Here is a 24,508-nt window from a genome sequence, read left to right on the forward strand (position 1 = left end):
GGGGAGATGCAGGGTGGCTTAGGACGTAGGGAGGGAGGACGTACGCAGGGTGGCACAGGACGCAGAGTGTGAGGGCGGCATGGTCGCACAGGATGCAGGGTAGGAGGGGGAATGCAGAGGATGCAGAGAAAGGAGTCACAAAGTGGTGGAGGATGCAGGAAGGGGAGACTGATGCCCATTATACATATGCCACACAACGTGATGCCCATTATACATATGCCACACACCGTGATGCTCCATTATACATATGCCACACACCGTGATGCTCCATTATACATATGCCACACACCGTGATGCCCATTATACATATGCCACACACCGTGATGCCCATTATACATATGCCGCACACCGTGATGCTCCATTATACATATGCCACACACCGTGATGCTCCATTATACATATGCCACACACCGTGATGCCCATTATACATATGCCACACACCGTGATGCCCATTATACATATGCCGCACACCGTGATGCCCATTATACATATGCAGCACACCATGATGCCCATTATAAATATGCCACACCGTGATGCCCATTATACATATGCCGCACACCGTGATGCCCATTATACATATGCCGCACACCGTGATGCCCATTATACATATGCCGCACACCGTGATGCCCATTATACATATGCCACACCGTGATGCCCATTATACATATGCCGCACACCGTGATGCCCATTATACATATGCCGCACACCGTGATGCCCATTATACATATGCCCCACCCCGTGATGCCCATTATACATATGCCGCTCACCGTGATGCCCATTATACATATGCCGCACACCGTGATGCCCATTATACATATGCCGCACACCGTGATGCCCATTATACATATGCAGCACACCGTGATGCCCATTATACATATGCCGCACACCGTGATGCCCATTATACATATGCCCCACCCCGTGATGCTCATTATACATATGCCGCTCACCGTGGTGCCCATTATACATATGCCACACACCGTGATGCCCATTATACATATGCCGCACCCGTGATGCTCCATTATACATATGCCGCACACCGTGATGCCCATTATACATATGCCGCACACCGTGAAGCCCATTATACATATGCCGCACACCCTGATTCCCATTATACATATGCCGCACACCGTGATGCCCATTATACATATGCCACACACCGTGATGGGTTGCCAGCCAATAGCAGCACACATTTACATGACACCCCCCCTCCCTGCACATATGAACATGTCACACCCCCGCCCCCCACACACATATTAACATGTTACACAGTACACACACCCCTCCCTAGCACATTAACATATAATGCCCATCCCCAGCCCACATGACATACCTGGCTGGCTTGCTGTAGAACTGCTCCTGGCTCTGCCCATGCCTGGCTGGCTCTTCCAGTGTATGGTTGTGGCTGCCAGGCTGCTGCTATAGGGTGGATAGTAGAAGGGTGGGCGGCGCTGCATACTACTCATTAATTCTGCCGCCCATCCTGTTTTGAAAAAAACTTGCGCTGCCTGCTGGGGAGGGAGGGATCAATTCAACAGCATCACAGATGCTCAGAGGGGCCGCGGGAGCTGCTGCGTGCGGCCGCGCATGCGCACCAGCGCTCCCGCGGCCAGTATTACTACTGCACGGGATGAGGCTGGCCGCGGCCATCTTAGTTGTGGGCAAAAGTGCTGTGGCCGCGGCCGCTAACCGTGGAGATAGCGGTCGGGTGGTCCGCGGCCCAGCCAGGGGGGACGAGCGGCCGCTACATGGCTGAAGTGGGCCGGCCCACCGGGAAATAGCCCGGTTTCCCGGTGGGCCAATCCGCCCATGAAGCCAGCACTAACTGTGTTGAGTTTGTATACTCGCCCTGTACTTGCGTGGGTTTCCTCTGGGTACTCCGGTTTCCTCCCACAATCCAAACATATACTGGTAGGCTAATTGGCTCTTAACAAATTAACCCTAGAATTTCTGTGTGTGCTTGTACATAGGGTTACCACCTAGGACCTTTAATTCCGGACACATGTTAATTACACAGGTTCTGTGGCAGTTTAAAATCAGGTGAAGTGGAGTCTTGAAGTCAGCCAGCCACAGAACCTGTGTAATTAACATGTGTCCGGAATTAAAGGGACTAGGTGGTAACCCTACTTGTACATGTTATTATTATTATTATAATTTTATTTATAAGGCGCCACAAGTGTTTCGCAGCGTCGTACAAAGGAACAATACAGGGAGACAAAGCTTGGCATAACATTGAATAAATAACAAAAATACAGTACAAATAAAGAGCGCCACAGTTCAATACACATTACAGCTTGGATATAAGTAGTGAGGACTCAATCAACATACAACTCGAGGCTTGATGTCAATGATGGACATGAGGTAGGGAATATACTGTAGATTGTACGCTCCACTGGGGCAGGGACTGATGTGAATGTTCAACTATACTCTGTAAAGGGTCTGCGGAATATGTGTGCGCTATATAAGAAACTGATAGTAAGTAATTAAATTGCTTTGCTTTTTCTAAAGACCACTAACATTGACTAACATTGACTGAATGAGACTATAAATACTAATAATTGATTGCATTTATACAGGCTGGGTATGTTTGTTGTGTAATTTTGTTATATTTTAAAATAAATAAAAAGTGTTCTTTCCCCTAGTGCTGTCATTATACCACTATTTCTTCTAATTAGGTCTGATGCACAACAACCTGCATAGTAGTCATACAAATAGCAAACAATAACTTTAAATGAAAAACTACAGTATGGGCCTTATTCTGGTTCACTCTCAGAGACAAATTCCTTCTCAAATGGACAAAACCATGTGCACTGCAGGTGGGGCAGATGTAACATGTGCAGAGAGAATTAGATTTGGGTGAGTTATTTTGTTTCTGTGCAGGGTAAATACTGGCTGCTTTATTTCTACACTGCAATATAGATCTCACTTTGAAGAAAAACCCCACCCAAAACTAATTCTCTCTGCACATGTTACATCTGCCCCACCTGCAGTGCACATGGTTTTGTCCATTCGAGAAGGAATTTGCCTCTGAGAGTGAACCAGAATAAGGCCCTATGATCCTAGGAAACTATTAACTTTTGCGTTTGGTTAACACATTTTTATATCTTTGCGCAAACATATATATATAGATTTTTTTTGCATTTTAGTCATCTGACCAAAAGAGGGACAAGAGTGGCTTGGCCACCCCAGCTGGTGGTGCTAATTTATTACTCCAGATAAGTAAGCAAGGATCTAGTTCCTGAGTGAGCACATGGTGCTATGTCATTCATCTGGGCATCTAACACACAACACCATTGGCTTTGGCCCCGTCACTCAAACTCTAGGCAGCTCCATCATTGGCCCTGGTGCCTGCCCATCATAATTTGCCTTACTTTCTTTTGCTATTTGCTTTTCAGTTTCTACGTCAGCCTTTCCATTTCTTCCCCTAGCTTTTAATTTAGCCACATTAATTCAAACTTAATTATTTTACTTCTAACCGATAAGAATGAACTAAGGCGCCTAGAGAATTATGCTGTTTTTATCTTATCTCTATATCTAACACTTAAGCCTAGAAATAACTCACACTGACACCTTAACTAATAAATAAGACGCGGACACCAACTGCGTAAGTTTAAAGGTCATCTAGGATATTTATTTAAAGATGGTATGACCCTAATTGTTTTAGGGATGGCAAGAAGAAGCACTTGAGACCAGCACCCCTCAAACGCGGATGCCCCTTATGGCGGCGACCAGGTCGCCCCACTCGCTGGCATCACTCATCAATTGTGTGTACAGCCTGCTCCGCAGCGGCATGCCACGCCCCTCCTAGGGCCAGACGCGGGCACTTCCAGGAAGTGTCCAGCGCCCCACCGCGTTGAGTCGGGACTCGCCTACCTTCTTGGCAGAGGGGCGGGCCATACCCTACGGAGACCACCTGACACCACACCTGAGTGCTGATCGAGAGCGCTCAACCGCACTGCCTTGGCACGCCTACCCCGCCGGGTCAACCAGTGCCACAAGGCCCGCCACCCCAAAAACAACTACCTACGCCTTAACTAAGCTAAACTCAAGAGAATATCCTGCAGGAAGATAGCCATACCGGGGTCCGATAGATGAACCCCGTCCGGCCTATACAGCTTCGGGTTGCTTTTTACAATGGTGGGATGCCTGACTGCTTTACCACCCCTCGCCACTATGTATCTGGAGACGGCGTGGTTCACTTTCTTTCTGGCCTTCTCAACAGCCTCTATGCTCCGACACCCCCGCCATGTGAAACGGGGCACTATGTCAGACCAAACCAGCAGTACACCTGGCCAACGCTCCTGTATCCTCGCCATGTCCTTCTCAATTTGTATGGTCAACGCAATGCCGGTCCGCTTGACCAAGTCATTGCCTCCCAGGTGTATTATTAAGACATCCGGCCTGCCCCACCTCCGGGCTTTGGATACCAGCAGGTCCCACAGGCCATCCCACTGAAAACCCCTAATGCCTAGCCACTGCACCTCCCGGGCCTGAGACAGCTCCGGGGCCGTGGCTGCCAACGGGTGCCTAGCAGCCCAATATATATAGGAGTGCCCCACTAACCAAACCCTGCCCAGAGTCAGTGAGGGAGGGGGAGGGGCTGAAAAAGAGAAAACCTAAGGTTAGCATATAACATTATACTGTAAAACACAACTGAAATGCATTGACTATAGACCCGAGTGAAGGGGAAAAATTCTTAAAAAAAACTCTGGTGGACTGATGTGGGAAAGCCAATTGTAATTAAGTCCCCTGCAGAGGAAAAAGTAAAAAAATTCCCTTCACACCGTCGATTCCGGAACGCTAAAGTTCCAAAACCGATTGTAAACAGTATGTTTTCGGGTCAGCGCAACAGGCGCTGTCTACAACTTATCTAACCTTACATATTTCTTATAGGCGGCTGACTTCCACCTCCCCACCGCTTGAACTGAGGATGGTGGAAGCCCCGCTGCGGCTGCGCAAGTTGCCGCCCCAATTCTGAATGAATGCGTTCCATACTCTTTCTCGGGGAGACCCAAGGCCGCTACACATCTCCGAAACACAGCCGCAAACTGGAATCGGGTAAGTGGCCCCACCTCTTTGTGTGCCAGGAACTGTGCCGCTGTGCCCGGTCCGCCCGAGACATACTCCTGAGCCAAGGATACAGGACATATCGCCTTATTGCGGTGCGCTCTCAATGTTATCCAGACACCCTTACCCGCTTGGTCTGTCTTGGACTTCCCTATCTTGCAAAGTATCTTCCCCTCGCGGAAAACTACGTTTTCTTTCAAGAGCCCTGACAGCGCGCGTTTGTTAGCAGCCACTAACTCGCTTACCCTAAAGGCTCCAAAAAATGCGAAGGAAAAAGCCACTTTGAAGAGCGCCGCCTCATATCCATTTTCTGCTACTTTATTCAAACACTGCATAAGGTCCCCCAGCATGCTCTCATCAATTGGGCGACGGGAGTCTGGAACCCCCGGCTGTGCCCTGGCCCACCCTTTTAACGCTTTGGCCAGTACAAAAGATCTAGTAGGATCGGGTTCGCCTAGCAACTTGGAATGGAAAGCTATACCTGCCAGAGCCGCCGCCATAGCCGACTTTGACCTGCCGTTTTTATAATGCTCCCAGACGAAGGCTAGTAACCGGTCCTCGACCGACTTACCATAGGCCTCCGGTGAAACCTTAAAGGCTGACCAATCCCTCCAAGCCGCCCCATAAGCTGTGTGGACGGGGCCAAAGATAGTAGTGCCAGTGACTTCATGCCGCCTCTATGACCTGCCATACAAAAGGGGGACAGCTGAGCCCTTTGATAGCAGCCTCTGGTGCCAGCTCGCGAAATCTCTCGAACTGGAACCTCGAGAGTGCATCTGCTATGCTGTTGTCGACTCCCGGGACGTGTCGGGCCCTAAAGTGGATATTGTACTGCAGACAATGTAAAACTAGGCGTCTTAGTAGGCGTAAGGCCTCTGGTGACGTGGCCCGCTGGTTATTAATCGCATGGACAACGCCCATGTTGTCGCACCAGAACACTATGTTCCTGTCCGCCAACCGGCCGGCCCACAACTCGACCGCCACGATGATGGGAAAGAGTTCCAGCAGTAATAGATTGACCGTGAAACCACGGTCGATCCATGACTGTGGCCATGGCGCGCAACACCATTCTCCTTGCAAGTAGGCCCCGAAACCCGTGGAGCCTGCCGCGTCCGTGTAGAGCTGCAGCTCCACACTGGAGGCTGGGTCTGCCGGCCACAACAGCTCCCTGTTAAACTGTTCCAGGAAACTGGACCAGACCGCTAGGTCACCCTTTATCTCCTGCCCTAGCCTGACTGTGTGGTGCGGGTCTCTCACCCCCGCTGTGGCCCTCTCCAGCTTTCTGCAGAAAACCCTACCCATCGGAATGATACGGCAAGTGAAATTGAAGGATCCTAGCAGCGACTGAATCAGCCGCAACTGGACCCTCCCCTTCCGCCTACACTCCTCAATAAGCGCCTGTAGCTTCACTACCTTATCCTCTGGCAGTCTGCAACATCCACCCTCCGAGTCTATTTCAATGCCGAAATATGATATCACCCTGGTGGGACCCTCCGTCTTGTCAGCTGCTATGGGGCCCCCCATAGCCGTCAGTATGTCCTTGGCCCCTTCCAGTATGCGCAGACATGTTTCGTCTTCTCCTGGTCCCACAAAGAGAAAATCATCTAAATAATGAGCCACCCCTTTGCAGCTCGCACCTTCCTGTATGCACCAATGCAGGAAAGTGCTGAATCTCTAGAAGTAGGAGCAGGAGACTGAGCACCCCATCGGCAGGCATTTGTCTATAAATATGCCCCCTTCCAGCCTAAACCCCATGAAACGGAAAGAATTGGGGTGCAAGGGGAGCAGCCGGAAAGCGGACTCTATGTCCAGTTTTGCCATAAGTGCCCCTTGACCAAAACCCTTCACAATCTCCAGAACTTCATCGAAGAGCTGGTATTGCACGCTGCATTGGGATTCTGGAATGGCGTCGTTGATGGACCCTCCGGGGGGGTAAGACCGGTGTTGTATTAACCTATACTTCCCCGGCGTCTTTTTAGGGACTACGCCTAAAGGGGAGAAGCACATGCGGGGCAAGGGTTCGGCGGCAAAAGGGCCTGCCATCCTTCCCAGATCTATCTCTGCATACACTTTCTGTCTCACGACCCCCGGAAAATCCCTTGCCGATTTGAGGTTCTTATGGGATCTCACCAGGACTGACTCAGGGATGGGTAACTGAAAACCGAACTTAAAACCGCTATATAAGAACCGTGCCGCCTCCCTATCAGGGTAAGAGGCTAGGCGGCGAGCCAACTCGTCCAGGACTATGGGAGAGGGTGCCTTACTTGTTGCTAGGCCCTGCGTCACCCTGCTCCTGGGCCCTCCCAGACTTACAGGATTTTCCCGGGTGTCCTGCCCTGCACCAACTGCATTCATGCCTGTAGCGGCACTTGGTGCCTCTCTCGCATTTGCCGTCGTTAAAGGCGAAGCATCTACCCTTGCCCGGGGCCTTCGCCCCAGGTTTCCCCCCGAGAAAGGGCTTCCTGCCGGATTGCTCTGTGGATGGCTGGCCTTTTCCTATCACCTCTAGCCATATCTCCACATGCTTGCAACCCATAGGCATGCTTGCGGACCCCTCGTGAGCCCGGCGGAACTTCTCGTCATAGTCCCGCCAGGCCCCGCTCCTGTAACTAATGAATGTTTCGTTCACCAGGAATAGGTAGTGAAGAACATTCAAATGCTCATCTGGTCTGGTGCTAAGGTAGCACGAGGAGAAGATGAGGAATCCCCTGAGCCAATTGTGGAAGCTCTTGAAGGCGAGCTCCCCGTTGGCTGAGGATTTCTTGGCCTTATCGAACTCCTTTTTCATGTCGGCCATTAAAGTAAAGAAGTCCACAAACTTCCCCTTCTTAATCCTCTCTTTCACTCCCCTACGGAGCCCCCGGGAAATGGCCGTGTTCGAGCAGTGAACCTTATCCCCAGCCGTGTCTGTAACGGGGGGGGGGGGGGGGGGGGCGCATCCTTCTGTTTGCGCTTCGTACCTCTGACCCTCTTTGCCACCGCTCGCGCAACTAACTTAGAGAGCTTGCGCGGGCGCCCTGACTGCCCCTCGTCCCCGCTACTAGCTGTGGAGTGGTAAGATGAGGATTCACACAAAGAATTGTCCGTAATCTCACCCTCAGTGGATTCGGCCCCGTCCTCAGGCTCTGCCTCTTCCTCTTGCGTCACAGGTTGTTCTGAAGGCCTGGGCCTTGCTGACCCGCCAGATTGCTCGGCGTCCCCTGAGGCGCCCACAGGATCCCTGCCGCTTGTGGCCATCGTGGCGGTCGGAGAAGATGACCTCTGACCCGACCCTGAACCTTGCAGGATCCCTTGTACGGCACTCTGTGTAGACCTCATGGCCCTCATGGCCCCGTCCGAACCTGTAGATGTTTCTGGAGACAAAGGCAAGGCATTACCCATGGAGCCTGATGTAGTAGAAAACCCTGCATCACCCCTGGATGCCCGACCCCTTTCTGCACTCCCGGCGGGTGTATAATGCGGCCGTGGAGGGGTGAAATTTGGCTGTTGCCCATATGTGTGTGGTTGACCCCCGCTCTGATAAGGTTGCTGCAAACCTGGCGCCCAGCTAGCAGTGGGCTGCTGTTGGAACAATGGCCAAGCAGACCCGTAAGGCACCTGTGGTGTCCCACTATGTTGGTGGAAATACGGGAAGGCGGAATGTTGGCCCCAGGTAGGCTGGTGTGCCATAGGTTGCTGCACTGGTGTGTACCCCGGGTGGCTGGTTGCTACTGCTGTAGGGAAAGGCCAAACCCCTTGTTGGTGGGGATTAGCCGGGGGCTGCTGAAATTGCTGGAACCCAGGATAAAATGATGAGCCAAACCCCTGGTGCCCTTGCTGCAAGGGTGCTGAGGGAGGGAACATACCCTGTGGGGCCTGGGCTTGCCCCGGGCCCTGGTGCCATGCTGACTTGCTGCCCCGGATACAACTGCGCTGAGGTAGGCCCCGTGCCCTCCCCGCTGCCGCGGGTTAACACTGGTTGCCCCCCAGTAAAAGCTCCCGCCTGCGTTGCGAAACTGCCCGGCAGCAGAGGCTCTGCAGTGTGCGCCAGGGAGGCCTGCAGCGTGACTATGGGCGGCCCCCTGAGTATTGCAGGCAGCCTTGCTGGGCCTCCTGTAATGACTTGCATGGGGCTGGCGCTTGGTGCGGGAGGGGTTGATGCACCCCTGCTGCTCTCATAAGGCAGCGCATAAACGGGGACACCTGGAGCTGGAGGAGGTGTACTCATCCCCCCCTGCTCCTCCTCGCGGTGAATCAGGGCCGTGTGCACCCCCACCCTGGTCCTGGGCGACCCCGCTTGAGCTGCAGGGGCAGCCAGCGCCTCGGCCGAGGTGCCTGGCATACCCCCGCGTGTTGGTGTGTTGCTGACATCACCAGCCGCGCTAGACGCGGCCTGGTGATGAAAGCGGGCAGCCGCCGGGGACCGCGTGATCTCCGCGACTGAAGCTCCGCTGCTGCTGGGACTGACTGCTGACAGGGGAACAATTCCGCGCTGCAGCGCCGGGGAGAGAGGGCGCACAGAGTCGCGCTGGCGCTCTGTGGACGCCATATACTGGGCTGCAGCTGGTGATTTACCACCCCCACGCCCTGCTACAGTGCTCAGGGGGCGGGTGGCATCCGCCAGCCAACGTGGGGGGGGAGCGCTGCGCTTAGGATGCCCTGACATGTTTGAGGTAAGGTAACTAGCTGATGGACCAGATAAGTAAAAATACTTAGCTTCGTTTGTCCTTGCGCCTGGTCACACAGGATTGTCCCAGCAGAAATCCAGACTCAAAGAGGAAGTCCTTCCTGTCTGCTTTCCTATAAGTACCCCTTTCTAAGCTGACGCCCCCAGCTACCCGATAGGGCAGATCTAACTGCCACTCATTATTTGCCTCCGGCCTTATCTTAATGTTTGCAACTTTATTTAACTCTGCAAATTCACAGGCTCTTAATTACACTCGGGCCTATGCGGCCCTTGTTACATCTTATGTGTGTATGCTTTCAACAATATTTTTAAGACATCCCACTTTTCTGCTGTGTTTTTTCCTTCAAAAACTGAATCCCAGTTTATGCACTGCTTTAGTATATTTAAATTTACTTTTCTAATGTTTAAAACCTAGTTAAGAACATGTTATGATATTATGATCACTGTTTTTCAGGTGCTCTCTTGAGTATTTTATATGACCTCTCAGTGGCGGTTTTTACCTATGGGCTGCAGCCCCCCCCTCCAGGTAAAATGTAGTGAAGCCATATGCAGTATGTGAGACTGCACTGGCTTCACTGTGTGTGCCCCTGGGCAAAGCAATACACTGGGGCCCTTACCAATTCTCTCCTCCTAGGGGTGGGGTTGCTATCAGCAGCAGCTTTGATGTCCCACGGGTGGCAGGGGGTGCTCTATCTTCCATTCAACATGTAGGACCTGGAGCAGTAACTTCTGCTAATTACTCCTTAACTGCACAGGTGGTGGGAGGGTGAACACTAACGTGTGGAAGGGGCACTGAGCTGAATGAAGGGTCCCTTGTAAATGACTTCCAGGGAGGTAGGGGGTGTTTTATACGCAGGGGAGGGTTGGATAATGGAGTGGGCTTAATATTCATCATTTTCCTGTGGAAGGGCAGCTTGTTTGACTGCATATATCACCATTATCTGGAAATAGATTTCTTAGCCTTCAATAGTATAAAAACCTAGTGTCCCAACTTTCAGGAGGTGCTGGGGACTTGGGGATCAGAGATCAGGAGCCAGAGCAATCCATTGACAAAAATATAAAACTGTACACCAGACGTTTGGAGCTGGAGCAATCCTGAGATTAGAAAAAATGAATAGAAGAAAAAGAGGAATCTCCTTTCAGTCCGTAGCTACTACTGCTGCTAGCTGAGAGATGCACCGATGCCAATATAGCAAGTGAGCGAGTGCTTTCAGACTTAATTCGCCCACTTAAGGAGTTAGCACTTATATACATTTAAGACACTTATCTCCGTGTCTTCTCTGAGGGCACCTGGCAAGTAATTGACAAACAAATAAAAAGTTTTGGATTTTTCTGTGTTTTTTATATTAAAATATTTTTCTTACATTTTGGTTTAGCTGATCTCTAAGTTTCTATATTATAACATGTATATGGATTCAGCACCCGTTTACTTGCAGCCTCCAAGTGCAAAAATGTGTTGACACCAACACAGTGTATATATTCTAAATCAAGGTGGACCTTTACCAAATTGAAAATCTCAGGTTCTTGTCCGCATGAGGTCATCAGCCATGTGAACTTTCAACATTTTAATATAAGCTCAGAATACATAAAAGATACATTTCAAAAACATACATAGTGTCATCCAGTTTACATAAAAAACATAGGGACATAAGCAAATGCCGTACATATATTTAGAGAAATGAAATGTTATCAGCCGCACTCAGACCGGAGTGCCGCAGCCGCACTTATATACATTTAAGACACTTATCTCCGTGTCTTCTCTGAGGGCACCTGGCAAGTAATTGACAAACAAATAAAAAGTTTTGGATTTTTCTGTGTTTTTTATATTAAAATATTTTTCTTACATTTTGGTTTAGCTGATCTCTAAGTTTCTATATTATAACATGTATATGGATTCAGCACCCGTTTACTTGCAGCCTCCAAGTGCAAAAATGTGTTGACACCAACACAGTGTATATATTCTAAATCAAGGTGGACCTTTACCAAATTGAAAATCTCAGGTTCTTGTCCGCATGAGGTCATCAGCCATGTGAACTTTCAACATTTTAATATAAGCTCAGAATACATAAAAGATACATTTCAAAAACATACATAGTGTCATCCAGTTTACATAAAAAAACATAGGGACATAAGCAAATGCCCGTACATATATTTAGAGAAATGAAATGTTATCAGACGACAGTCTGAAAACCATCGCGTTTCGTCTAGGAGGAACTTTGTCTTCTGACTTAATTAGGGGTCATTACCAGCAATGTTGGCCTGGTGTCAGGAGGTTGGGAAAGTGAGAGAAAAAATAAGTGAGGATATGTGTGGTCTGTACAGTGGGGATGTAGTTGGATAGGAATGTTTATGTAATTGGAAATGTTATGTGGGTAGTTTTGGAATATGATATGCTGCCTGAAGAAGTTAGTGCATTGACTAAATCCACCACAATTTACATGTTTGGATGGATTGAGGCATTTTTGTAAAACACTGCTGAAGACACAGTTGCATATGTGGCATTCTACCCATAGGAATCTAAAATGAAAGGAATTCTGAGTTTGGTCGGTTTTCTTTGCCAACTATCAATTTTCATTGGTTTCCCGCGCGCCAATTGGTTTGTAAAGTTGATCAAAGTTGGAAAAATACCACTGAAACTGTTGCAAATCACACAAACTACAATTACTCGAATATCAACATTGAAAGAAAGTACACAGTCAAATATAATGATTAGTAAATTCATAATAATAATAAAAAAAATCTTGATGCAGACAAACACCGAACATGTATAAGTTATCAGTAGTCCAGTTTAAAGGGATAACAGACAGGCAAAGCAAATTCATTTACTATAGGGGTATGGGACATAGGGTTGATTGTATAAAGGTTGACATACATTAGGTCGATCACAGGGCTAAGGTTATCAGAGTCAGAAGGTCGACCCAAGTATTAGGTCGACATTCAAAAGGTCGATGTGAGTTTGTCATGTTTTTGTTGTCCCGAAACCTTAACCCTGTTGACCTTTAGTGGTCAACCTAATATACAGATGGAGCAGCTCCCATCGGAGCTACTCCTGGTGATAGAATCGCCAACTGCTGCCCTCCACCGGAAGGGGGCGCACGAGCACGAGGCTCTCGCACCCTCTTCTGATGGAGCCCTCTGCCGCCTGCTCACCGCTCCCCCATCTTGCCCGTAGCCAGGCAATTGGCATTTAGAGAAAGAGGATGAAGATTACTCTTACCCCCTAAAAATATATGAATTATTAGGGGGTACATTTCTTAGAGCTTCTAAAAATTTAAATAGTTGATGTTGCCGATAGCATCTTTTTCTAGGATGCAATATAGAAATGACAGACAGAACCTGAATGGTTGCTATGGGCAATATCACCCCTTTACATGTTTAGAAGCTTTAGTAAATGTACCCCTAAGTCTCCACCTCGGTGTCCTCCGTAGACTGGCCACATCGGTTGTCTGCATCAATCTCATACTTCTCCCTGAATGTGCTCTCCAGAAGAATCGGAATGGACTTAAGTAAACTCTTTTTTAAATCCCTCCCGACAAAGGCATAGACAATGGGGTTTACACAGCTGTTAAAGAAACCTAGGCAATAAACCACGTGAGACGTGACTGCGTCTACAATAGGATCAATGAACATATCTGTGTATTCAAAGAAGGGCCAGAGATGGTATGGGAACCAAAAGCAGAAGAAACAAAGTACAATGGTAATAATGACTTTGAATGGACGACCTGACCCAGAGAGACTTCTGTTTCTTCTCAGACGATATGTGATGAGGCTGTAACACACTATTATCGCAGAGAATGGGATTAGGAACATGAAGACAAATCTGGCAATGACCATAGCTTTGTCCCTCATGTTGAATGTATGATATTCTTCCCCATATATGGGAATACAGTATGAGTGGTTGGTGTCCGGGTCATGATAAATGTCATTGAAAGCCAGATAAGGGGCACTGAGCATAAAGCAGGATAACCAGATAATTACTGAGATTGTTGTAGCTAATTTAAGGGTTTTGTGGTTTCTTGACCACACGGGACACATGACGGATGTGCACCGGTCAATACTGATAACCGTGAGGAAAGAGGTGCTGACTGACATGTTGAGGAATACGACAGTGGTAATGGTCTTGCACATTATTCGTCCGAATGGCCAATGTCCATCCATAACCCATTCTGTAATTTGGAGCGGTAAGAGGATATCAAAAACAAAGTCAGCTATGGCCAGGTTGAGAAACCAAACAATGGTAACTGTCTTCTTCACTTTAAACCCAGCGATCCAGATGACCAGTCCGTTCCCAATACTCCCCAGGATGAAGATTAGACTAAAGAAAATTAATGTAAAGGGTTTAAGCTTTTGAATAAGCCCTTGAGTTATGTCATTTACAGAACTATCATTTTCTCCATACTGGTAACTGTCATCCATGATATTGTCTGTGACATCTATAGGAAATGACGCACCTTCCATGTCTCACAGAGCGCTGTTCAAGAGATGCAAAAAATAATATTTAAAATGATAGAAAAAAAATAAAATTCAGAATAAATAATCTTTGATTATTCATACAGCAATAACAGTTAATTATAAGCTGGCAATTAAATACATAGCATACAGTTATATGTATATTTCTGTACAATAATATCATACTTCTTAAAATAAAGTTAAATGGAATTTATAGAGAAATAGTATTTGTATAGATTATTATTGCCTTTTTTTTTCACCAAAAACATAGAGATTTCTTTCAACAGTTAAAAAGGGGCGCTCCGCTCCTGATTGGCTGGGAGACGGCCAATCCCCCAGTTTAGGGGAGGAGGCGCAAATGTAAACATACATTTGCGGTTAACCCTGTTCCTGTGATTTAGTGTTTATATGTTATTTTATACCCAATGGATGCTACTATGGACCGAAGAGGACATGATCTACGCCGGAGGCCTCGGTAAGTATATTTTCATTCTGCAGGTACCCGATTGGATTTCTACTGGAGAAGGGGACAGGCCAACGTAGAAATCGATAGGTAAGTATAGTATGAATGATAGTATGCATTAAAGTTTTATTACTCTTATGTGTGTGTCTTTTTTTAACTATTAGTTTTGTTGTAGAACTACAAGTACCAGCTAGCTCTTTAATGCCCCACATGCTCGGACTTGTGATTCTTTAAGTCCCTGCATGCTGGGCAGGCTTGCTGGAACTTGTAGTTCCATAACAAAGCACAATAGTTTTTATTCTATTTTTTACACAATATATCAGCCTGGTGCCCACCGCCCTGGGGCATTGGGGGCAGCTCGAGGCTTCAGCCAGGACTGGGGGTATCCTGAAGGGGGGAATTCCTTAATTGGGGGGTCCCCACTATCCAAGGGTCCCAGCCTGGGCTGCACAATTAGGGGGATAATGCTTTGCCTGGGGAAACTAGTATAAATGGTGTCCCCCGGCTGTGGCATTACCCTGCTGGTTGATTGGGCCCAGTGCTGGTTATTAAAATACTGCCGACCCCTAGTCATTTTGTCCCCAATATTTTGGGAACCAGCACTGGCCCTTGAGCCTGGTGCTGGTTTTAGAAATACCATTGAACCCTTAACCTCTTTGGCCCCTAAATTTCTGAAAACAGGACCAGTTCTTTGAGCCCAGGACTGGTTATAGCCATGGGGAGGGGACCCCCACGCCATTTTTTTAAATTATTTATTTATTCTTTCTTTTTTTTCACAGAGAAGCCTGCAGGTATGTGACTGATCCATGCAGGCTTCTGCCAAATACAGCTGGAAAATTAGTATTTTCCAGGTGTATTGTGGGCTCAAATACCGGCTGTATTTTACATACTGTAGGCTGGTTAGTAAATTTGGAATCACCATTCAAATGAATGGTGATTCCTATTCGTATTCTTCCGATGGCGTATGCATTTGAAATACGAATATGCCTGTCAAAAGAATACGAATGCCCGTATACTGGCCTTTGTAAATTGTAAAATATGAATTTAAGGCCGTATACGGGTATGAATGGTTACAGAAACGAATATTTGTAGCCATTCGTGTCTTGGTAAATTTTCCCCAAAGTGTCTTGGCACATGATATTCTGGACATTATTAAGAACATCCCTTGTATTACAATTTATTTATATAGTGCACACATATTCCGCAGTGTTGTACATAGAATATTTGAACATTCACATCAGTCCCTGCCCCATGTTCAAGTACTCAAATTTTCAGTGGATGTTTAGTCTTTCCGATAGATCACTTTTCACATTTACAATCAAGAATGTAATCTACATAAGAGGTTGGACATCTCATCCGATTCTTATTATGCCAGGATGTTTTATTTTTGGAATCCCTGAATTTTCTCCTAAATTTGAATATTTTCAAAACTTACATTTATTTCAAAGGAAAGGAAAAAAAAACCTTAGAACAATTTATTCAATCTGTTTTTTCGGGCTATTATTATTATTTTAAAGTGCTCACTCTGTTAAAAATCTGTGATTTAGGGTTCGATTCAGACCCATACGCAAGGCTGCGAATGGGTTTGAATCGCTTCCCTGCTGATTAATTCGCGCATGCAACGGGTCCCTTTGCGAATGGACCATGTGAAGGCTAGTCTTCACTGGCTGCTTGCAAGGTGATTGACAGGCGCAATGCCAGCATTTTCTGGGAGTGTCCCAGAAAACGCAGGCGTTCCCCCGGCTGTTGGGAGGGAGGCCTGCTGACATCAATGGCGGCCTCCTTGTCTCCATGGCTTTCTCAGCACCGAGGAAGTCTAGATCCTTTGGGAAGTAGTAAGTAAGTAGTAGTCTATAGATTGTAAGCTTGCAGCAGGGCTCTCCTACCTCCAAGTCTGTCTGTTGTTACCCAGTTTGTTTTATCTCTGTTTACAATTGTAATGCGCAACGGAATCTGCTGCACTATATAAGAAACTGTAACGGAATCTGCTGCGCTATATAAGATGCTGTAATGGAATCTGCTGCACTATATAAGAAACTGTAACGGAATCTGCTGCGCTATATAAGATGCTGTAATGGAATCTGCTGCGCTATATAAGATGCTGTAATGGAATCTGCTGCGCTATATAAGACACTGTAATGGAATCTACTGCGCTATATAAGAAAATGTAACGGAATCTGCTGCGCTATATAAGACACTGTAACAGAATCTGCTGCGCTATATAAGACACTGTAACGGAATCTGCTGCGCTATATAAGACGCTGCAACGGAATCTGCTGCGCTATATAAGAAACTGTAACGGAATCTGCTGCGCTATATAAGATGCTGTAATGGAATCTGCTGCGCTATATAAGATGCTGTAATGGAATCTGCTGCGCTATATAAGACACTGTAATGGAATCTGCTGCGCTATATAAGAAAATGTAACGGAATCTGCTGCGCTATATAAGACACTGTAACAGAATCTGCTGCGCTATATAAGACACTGTAACGGAATCTGCTGCGCTATATAAGACGCTGCAACGGAATCTGCTGCGCTATATAAGAAACTGTAACGGAATCTGCTGCGCTATATAAGATGCTGTAATGGAATCTGCTGCGCTATATAAGATGCTGTAATGGAATCTGCTGCGCTATATAAGACACTGTAATGGAATCTGCTGCGCTATATAAGAAAATGTAACGGAATCTGCTGCGCTATATAAGACACTGTAACAGAATCTGCTGCGCTATATAAGACACTGTAACGGAATCTGCTGCGCTATATAAGACTCTGTAACGGAATCTGCTGCTCTATATAAGAAGCTGTAACGGAATCTGCTGCGCTATATAAGACGCTGTAACGGAATCTGCTGCGCTATATAAGACGCTGTAACGGAATCTGCTGCGCTATATAAGACACTGTAACGGAATCTGCTGCGCTATATAAGAAAATGTAACGGAATCTGCTGCGCTATATAAGACACTGTAACAGAATCTGCTGCGCTATATAAGACACTGTAACGGAATCTGCTGCGCTATATAAGACTCTGTAACGGAATCTGCTGCTCTATATAAGAAGCTGTAACGGAATCTGCTGCGCTATATAAGACACTGTAACGGAATCTGTTGCGCTATATAAGACACTGTAACGGAATCTGCTGCGCTATATAAGACACTGTAACGGAATCTGCTGCGCTATATAAGACGCTGTAACGGAATCTGCTGCGCTATATAAGACACTGTAACGGAATCTGCTGCGCTATATAAGACACTGTAACGGAATGTGCTGCGCTATATAAGACACTGTAACGGAATCTGCTGCGCTATATAGGACACTGTAACAGAATCTTCTGCGCTATATAAGACGCTGTAACGGAATCTACTGCGCTATATAAGACGCTGTAACGGAATCTGCTGCGCTATATAAGACGCTGCAACGGAATCTGCTGCGCTATATAAGAAACTGTAACGGAATCTGCTGCGCTATATAAGATGCTGTAATGGAATCTGCTGCGCTATATAAGATGCTGTAATGGAATCTGCTGCGCTATATAAGACACTGTAATGGAATCTGCTGCGCTATATAAGAAAATGTAACGGAATCTGCTGCGCTATATAAGACACTGTAACAGAATCTGCTGCGCTATATAAGACACTGTAACGGAATCTGCTGCGCTATATAAGACTCTGTAACGGAATCTGCTGCTCTATATAAGAAGCTGTAACGGAATCTGCTGCGCTATATAAGACGCTGTAACGGAATCTGCTGCGCTATATAAGACGCTGTAACGGAATCTGCTGCGCTATATAAGACACTGTAACGGAATCTGCTGCGCTATATAAGAAAATGTAACGGAATCTGCTGCGCTATATAAGACACTGTAACAGAATCTGCTGCGCTATATAAGACACTGTAACGGAATCTGCTGCGCTATATAAGACACTGTAACGGAATCTGCTGCGCTATATAAGACTCTGTAACGGAATCTGCTGCTCTATATAAGAAGCTGTAACGGAATCTGCTGCGCTATATAAGACACTGTAACGGAATCTGTTGCGCTATATAAGACACTGTAACGGAATCTGCTGCGCTATATAAGACACTGTAACGGAATCTGCTGCGCTATATAAGACGCTGTAACGGAATCTGCTGCGCTATATAAGACACTGTAACGGAATCTGCTGCGCTATATAAGACACTGTAACGGAATGTGCTGCGCTATATAAGACACTGTAACGGAATCTGCTGCGCTATATAGGACACTGTAACAGAATCTTCTGCGCTATATAAGACGCTGTAACGGAATCGACTGCGCTATATAAGACGCTGTAACGGAATCTGCTGCGCTATATAACACACTGTAAATAAATAAATAATAAATAAAGTAGTTTTACATCATTGGATTTTTAACTCATAATCAGATAAATAAATTAAAGAAACTGGTCATTATTGAGGATTCTGTTTTCTTACTTTGTACCCTCTTTCCACCTCTTTGCCCTCTTCTAAAGCTTCTTGCTTTCTCGCTTTTTAAATGGTTTCCTGGGCTTTCTTTCAATGTTCAATCCAAAATGATCCTGTATCTCAATTGTGTTCTTTTTAAAAAATAATTTCTTCATTCCTTCTATTTGGCATGTCTCGGATGAACTCAGACATTTTGTTAAAGGGACAATCACTTTCTGTACAAGGCATGGTTTTGCCTTGTAGGTGATTGTCCCTTTAAGTAAACATCTACATTTGGCTTGCACCGCGCATTGCCACCGACCTCGAGCAGCATTAAATCCCACATTAAACGGTAGGTCCTCTTCGCCGAAGCTTAGAGAGACCCTCATTCCTCAACCCCCGGAAGGGTTAGGACGGTGGGTCCTCCGCACCCGAAGGTTTGGAGAGACCCTCAGTAGACTTCCCTCCGCCTTGCGGCTCGGGGTCGTCCTCGGGGGGCACGAAGCTCTCGCCAAAAGGCGAGAGCTTCGGCACATTGGGGAAATGGAAGGCCCGAAAGGGTCGACCACACTACCCAAAAAAACGTGACAAACTACAAAAAAACAATGAACGTGAAAAGTGACAAACGTGAGAGGGGAAGAGAAATAAATAATAAAGATACCTCAGCCAGAGGGCCTTATATCTATTACAAATAGGTATTTCAAATCTATTTGGTTTAGAATTTCTATTCATATTTGGCCTAATTGGCACCTTTTGTCACCCATCATCGCGATATTCATTACATCCATTTCTGGTTTCCATTATTTTATTAGTAATTGGCCAATTTCTTATATTGCCTTTTCTATACTGTAATCAATTAGATCCCTTTTACATTTTTTTCCTCCTAATCTCAATCACCTCACCCTCTATTTTATTAATCTTGATCTCACTTGATCTCTTTGATTCCTTATGTTCTTTAAGAGCCTTAATGGGTTCCATTTTAGGTTCTAATTGTGCTAACTCTGAATCCAGATCACTCATTTCTTTTTTCTGTTCTGTGATAATCAATCTCATTAATTCAAAAGAGCTGGCCATACATCAGAAAGATCGATCTTAAGATCGATTGCGCTCATGATGGTGTACAATTTCCCATGAAATCCCCGGCAGTCCTTGGTGGTTTTTGGACACACAATCTACTCACAATCCATCATACAATCAGTCATACAATTCATCTGCTGCATGATTGTATGATTGTGTACACAAGATGTGCACCCAATCTGCATACAATCCATCTTACAATCAATTAAGATTGTATGATTTGGTACAATGGGGCAGATGTATTAACCCTGTCGAAGAGATAAACTGGAGATAAAGTGGATGGAGATAATGCACAAGCCAATCAATTCCCAACTGTCATATTTCAAACACAGCTGATTGGCTGGTGCATTAACTCCTTCCAGTTTATCTCCAGTTTACTCTTCGACGGGCTTAATACATCTGCCCCAGTATCTTTCTGATGTATGGCCACCTTAAGAAATCTTTCCTCTCGTTACCAAATGTGCGATTTTTCATTATCCTTTTTTCCCAGGAACCCAGCATTGTAAGTTATCAGTTACATATAATAATGATGATACTAAGCGGTAAATTTACTAAAACTTCTAAAAGTAAACCATCTTTACATCTATCATTCTCTATGAAACATTATAAAATTTACCCCTAATTTATCACAATATGCAAGGACTCGATCACAATGTAAACACTACAAATCTGTCACTGATATAACAGCCAATACCTGAGATTCAGATCTACAATCTATAACCCATTGTACTCACAGATCAGGATCCGGTGTCTCTCTGCTCGGTGTCTCCTGACTGTATGAGATGTTGGCATTTCGTGTACTTCTTCTGGTCACTGCTGTATTTCCCTTTTCTATTTACAGATATCATCACACCACGGGCCAGATGCACTAAAGCCCCGTACACACGGGGGAGATATATTGCTCAGTTTCTCCTTTTCATCAGCGACCAGAGATGGTCGCTGATGAACGGGAACCTCTGCCGGTGGTGCCGCAGAGGTAATCAGCTGGTCGCAGGAGCAAGCTCCTGTGACCAGCGTATAGAACGGGGCTGAAAACGGGAGCGCGCACCCGGGACACACTCCCATCACTGGCAATATGGTCGCCTGCGACCATATTTCCAGCGATTTCAGCCCCTATCGCCCCCGTGTGTACACAGCTTAAGCTTCAAAAGTGATAAAATGGAGAGTGATAAACAACCAACCAATCAGCTCTTGCCTGACATTGCCTGAAAAAGTCTGTGATATGGCAGGAGCTGATTGGCTGGCTGTTTATCACTCTCCGATTTATCACTGTTGAAGCTTAGTGCATCCGGCCCCACATCACTGATCTGCTGCATCTTGTCTTTGCACCCGCAATGTGATATGGTCATTAGGTAGACCCCATTCAGGGCGGCATGCATTGGGTCAAACACTGATGGTCGACATGGCTTAGGTCAACACATGGAATTGGTTGACATGGCTCTGGTCGACAGGGTTGGAAGGTTGACACAAGCATTAGGTCAAAAATTGCTAGGTCGACGTGAGTTTTTTAATTTTTTGAGCTGACAAATGGGGACGGTGGTATTTCATGCCCTGCCATCCACTAGGGCGTGCCTGTACACAGAGCCGACCATTGGCTGCTGTGTACAGGATGGGCGGGAGCTGGGAGGATGGGCGGGCGGATGGGCTCAGGCTGGTGGGTGGGCTGTCGGATGAGCGGGCATGGCCAGTGCGCGGGTGGGTAAGCAGTGCAGCATGTGTCTCCCGTCAGCAGCTCGGTGATACAGCAGCTCAGTGATGCAGGCCAGCCAGTGCTGCGCACACTCATTAGTCAGCATGAAATTCCCAGGCTCGGTCCTGGTGTCAGTCTCCCCGTTTGTGGCAGAGACAATAACCGCCCTATATATAAGCAGCACATATAGCTTGGCTGGGGACAAGATCTGGCAGTCACTGACTCTCCTCTTCTACCCTGTGTTCTAGTGCAGATCAGCCTCATCTTCATCCACAGGGACCTGAGCAGGGACAGAGCACTGGTGCTGCTGCTGCACCTACTGCAGCTGGGACCCATAGTCAGGTGAGGATGGGGTAGGTGGGTAATGTTCTTATAATGTTTCTATAAGGGTACTAAAGTATTTTACTACGCACTAGTATTTGTAGTATTTGCGTGTGTGTGTGTGTATGTGTGTATACTGTATGTGTGGAGACGGGACACTTTGTTTACAGATACATTTGACACAGGGGATCTTTTTGTGATAATCATCTGTGGATCATCAGTTCAGTAAAAAGACAGTATCATTGTGTTCCTCTATATGGTCACCTTTTCAGCACATGTATGTAGCTTTGTCATGTACTGTATTTTTCTCCCATGCCTTGTGAATGCTAATTAGATTTCATTTGGTTACATTGCTACTCTTAGCTGCACCTGAGGTCAGGGCTGAAACTAGGATTGCAGGTGCCCGAGTTAAGAAAGTAATTTGGTGCCCCCCGACCCCCCAAAATAAATGTCACCACAATAAAGCCAGTTTCTGCCTATTAGTATATGCAGTCTATATATCAACATATGGCACCATAATAATGATATTAATTATATAAGGACCAGTAGCACTCACTTATCACACTCACAGGCAGTGGCAGCCTAGCTGGCTTCTTGCTGCATGCAGCACAGCAGCGGCAGTGCACGACACACAGTGTGGCCTCCGCTCCTTGTCCCTCTCCTCTCTGCACCTCCTCCTACTGGCTCTTCCCCCTCCCATGTCACATGCATAGCATGACAGAGGGAAGAGAATGGCAAGTTCTGCCACACCTGACTGGGACCTTGGGCAGCTGATGGCGGGAGGAGTTCAGCAGCCCGAGCCCAAATGCCCCCTAGTCCGGCGCCCGGGTCACATGGCTCCCTAGCCCCCCCCCCCCCTCCTGGTTACGGCCCTGTTGAAGTATATGCGCACTATTTCCTGATAAATTCGTAAGCTATAAAAGAAGTTTAAAACATGTACATTTTGCCATACAAAAAAACAAAATTTGGACTTAAAATCTGAATTCCGAACCGCAGGAAGACCACACCAGGACTTGATTCAGAGTTGTAATGTGTATCACGGTGTGGGGCATAATGTGTAATGGGCATCATGGCGTGGGGCATAATGTGTAATGGGCATCACGGTGTGTTGCATAATGTGTAATGGGCATTATGGTGTGGGGCATAATGTGTAATCAGCATCACGGTGTGGAGCATAATGTGTAATGGGCATTATGGGGGGCGCCAGGAACTTTTTTGGCAGTGGGGAGCAAATTTATAGTTACGCCACTGGCGTGGAGGGAGAATAGAATAGTGTGCCGAGTGTAGCAAGGCCCTGTGGCTGAAGCATGGTGAGTGCAGCGAGCCATGTGAGGGACACTGTACACTTTGACAGTGTCCATGCCAACCATGTCAATATTTGGGACAAAATAAATGTGAAAAACTCAAGTCAACCTTTTGACTGTCAACCTAGCAATTGTCAACCTTCCAAACGTGTCGACCAAAGCTATGTCAACCTTCTCTGGTCAATCCAATGTATGTCGAATTTATATGTTTCGACTTTATGGCCCATACCCAACAGCACACACTTACTGGAAAACTTACTGTTGGAGAATAGTCCTTTTTAGAACAGTACTTCCCCCCCCCCCCCATTCAATATACGATAGGTGCCGCTCACCTTCTCTCTTTCTCTATTCATCCTTTTTATGTGAGCTCATAAACTTTTCACTTGCAATATCATCTCTAAGCTTATGTCACTTAAATGTACCTCTCTTCCCTGACCTTCCCCCCGCTCTTTTCCCCCGTACCATCAGCTGCCTCTAACTGTCTGCCATCTCTCCTGGGATGTCCCAACACTTTCTTAAACTCATCATCTTCATTTATTGGTGGCACAAATATCTCCTTTATCTGCCAAGCATAGGTGTACGCAGCACATTTCATTAGGGGGTGCACAGTCCTAGTGGGCGTGTCTAACACCACCAATGAGGCATGTCTACCATCTATTGGCACTCACTACAATATAAAATGTCTCTCAGCCACACCATAATCTCCTGGCTGTTTCAGTAACGGATTGATGGGCGCTTCTTTTTATGGAATACAGTTCTAAAAAGCAAAAGTCTTCGGTAAAAGGTATTGCCGGTTGCGAGCATCAGGGAGGTGCTCATAAGGGTGGGCACAGCATTATGGAGTGCCTGTGCACCCCTAACTCTTAATGTGCGCATGCCTATGCTCCCAAGTACACTGTCTTGGAGTAAACCTTGAATCCTCACTCTCCTTCTCATCAAATGTTCAGTACCTGTCACAAACCTGCTGATTTCATCTGGAAAATATTTCAGGATCAGACCCTTTCTCATCCAGAAAGCTACTAAGACCCTCATCCGCTCACTGGTCATCTCC

The 24,508-nt window shown here is 46.6% G+C and overlaps 1 protein-coding gene across 1 annotated transcript; it reads right to left on the minus strand.

Moving 5' to 3' along the window:
- Positions 1–12,878: 12,878 nt before the first annotated feature.
- On the minus strand, positions 12,879–14,195 carry LOC146041744 (chemerin-like receptor 1). Its single transcript, XM_083161651.1, has one exon. The coding sequence runs from the start codon at positions 14,186–14,188 to the stop codon at positions 13,130–13,132; it is 1,059 nt and encodes a 352-aa protein (XP_083017777.1). The 5' UTR covers positions 14,189–14,195; the 3' UTR covers positions 12,879–13,129.
- Positions 14,196–24,508: the final 10,313 nt, after the last annotated feature.

The sequence above is a fragment of the Crinia signifera genome, chromosome 19 (assembly GCF_055691185.1).
Source record: "Crinia signifera chromosome 19, ASM5569118v1, whole genome shotgun sequence".
In the NCBI taxonomy this organism is placed as follows: domain Eukaryota; kingdom Metazoa; phylum Chordata; class Amphibia; order Anura; family Myobatrachidae; genus Crinia; species Crinia signifera.

Bases quoted from the DNA above. Each gene is read 5' to 3' on its own strand.
- LOC146041744 (XM_083161651.1), bottom strand. From the start codon at position 14,188: ATGGAAGGTGCGTCATTTCCTATAGATGTCACAGACAATATCATGGAT.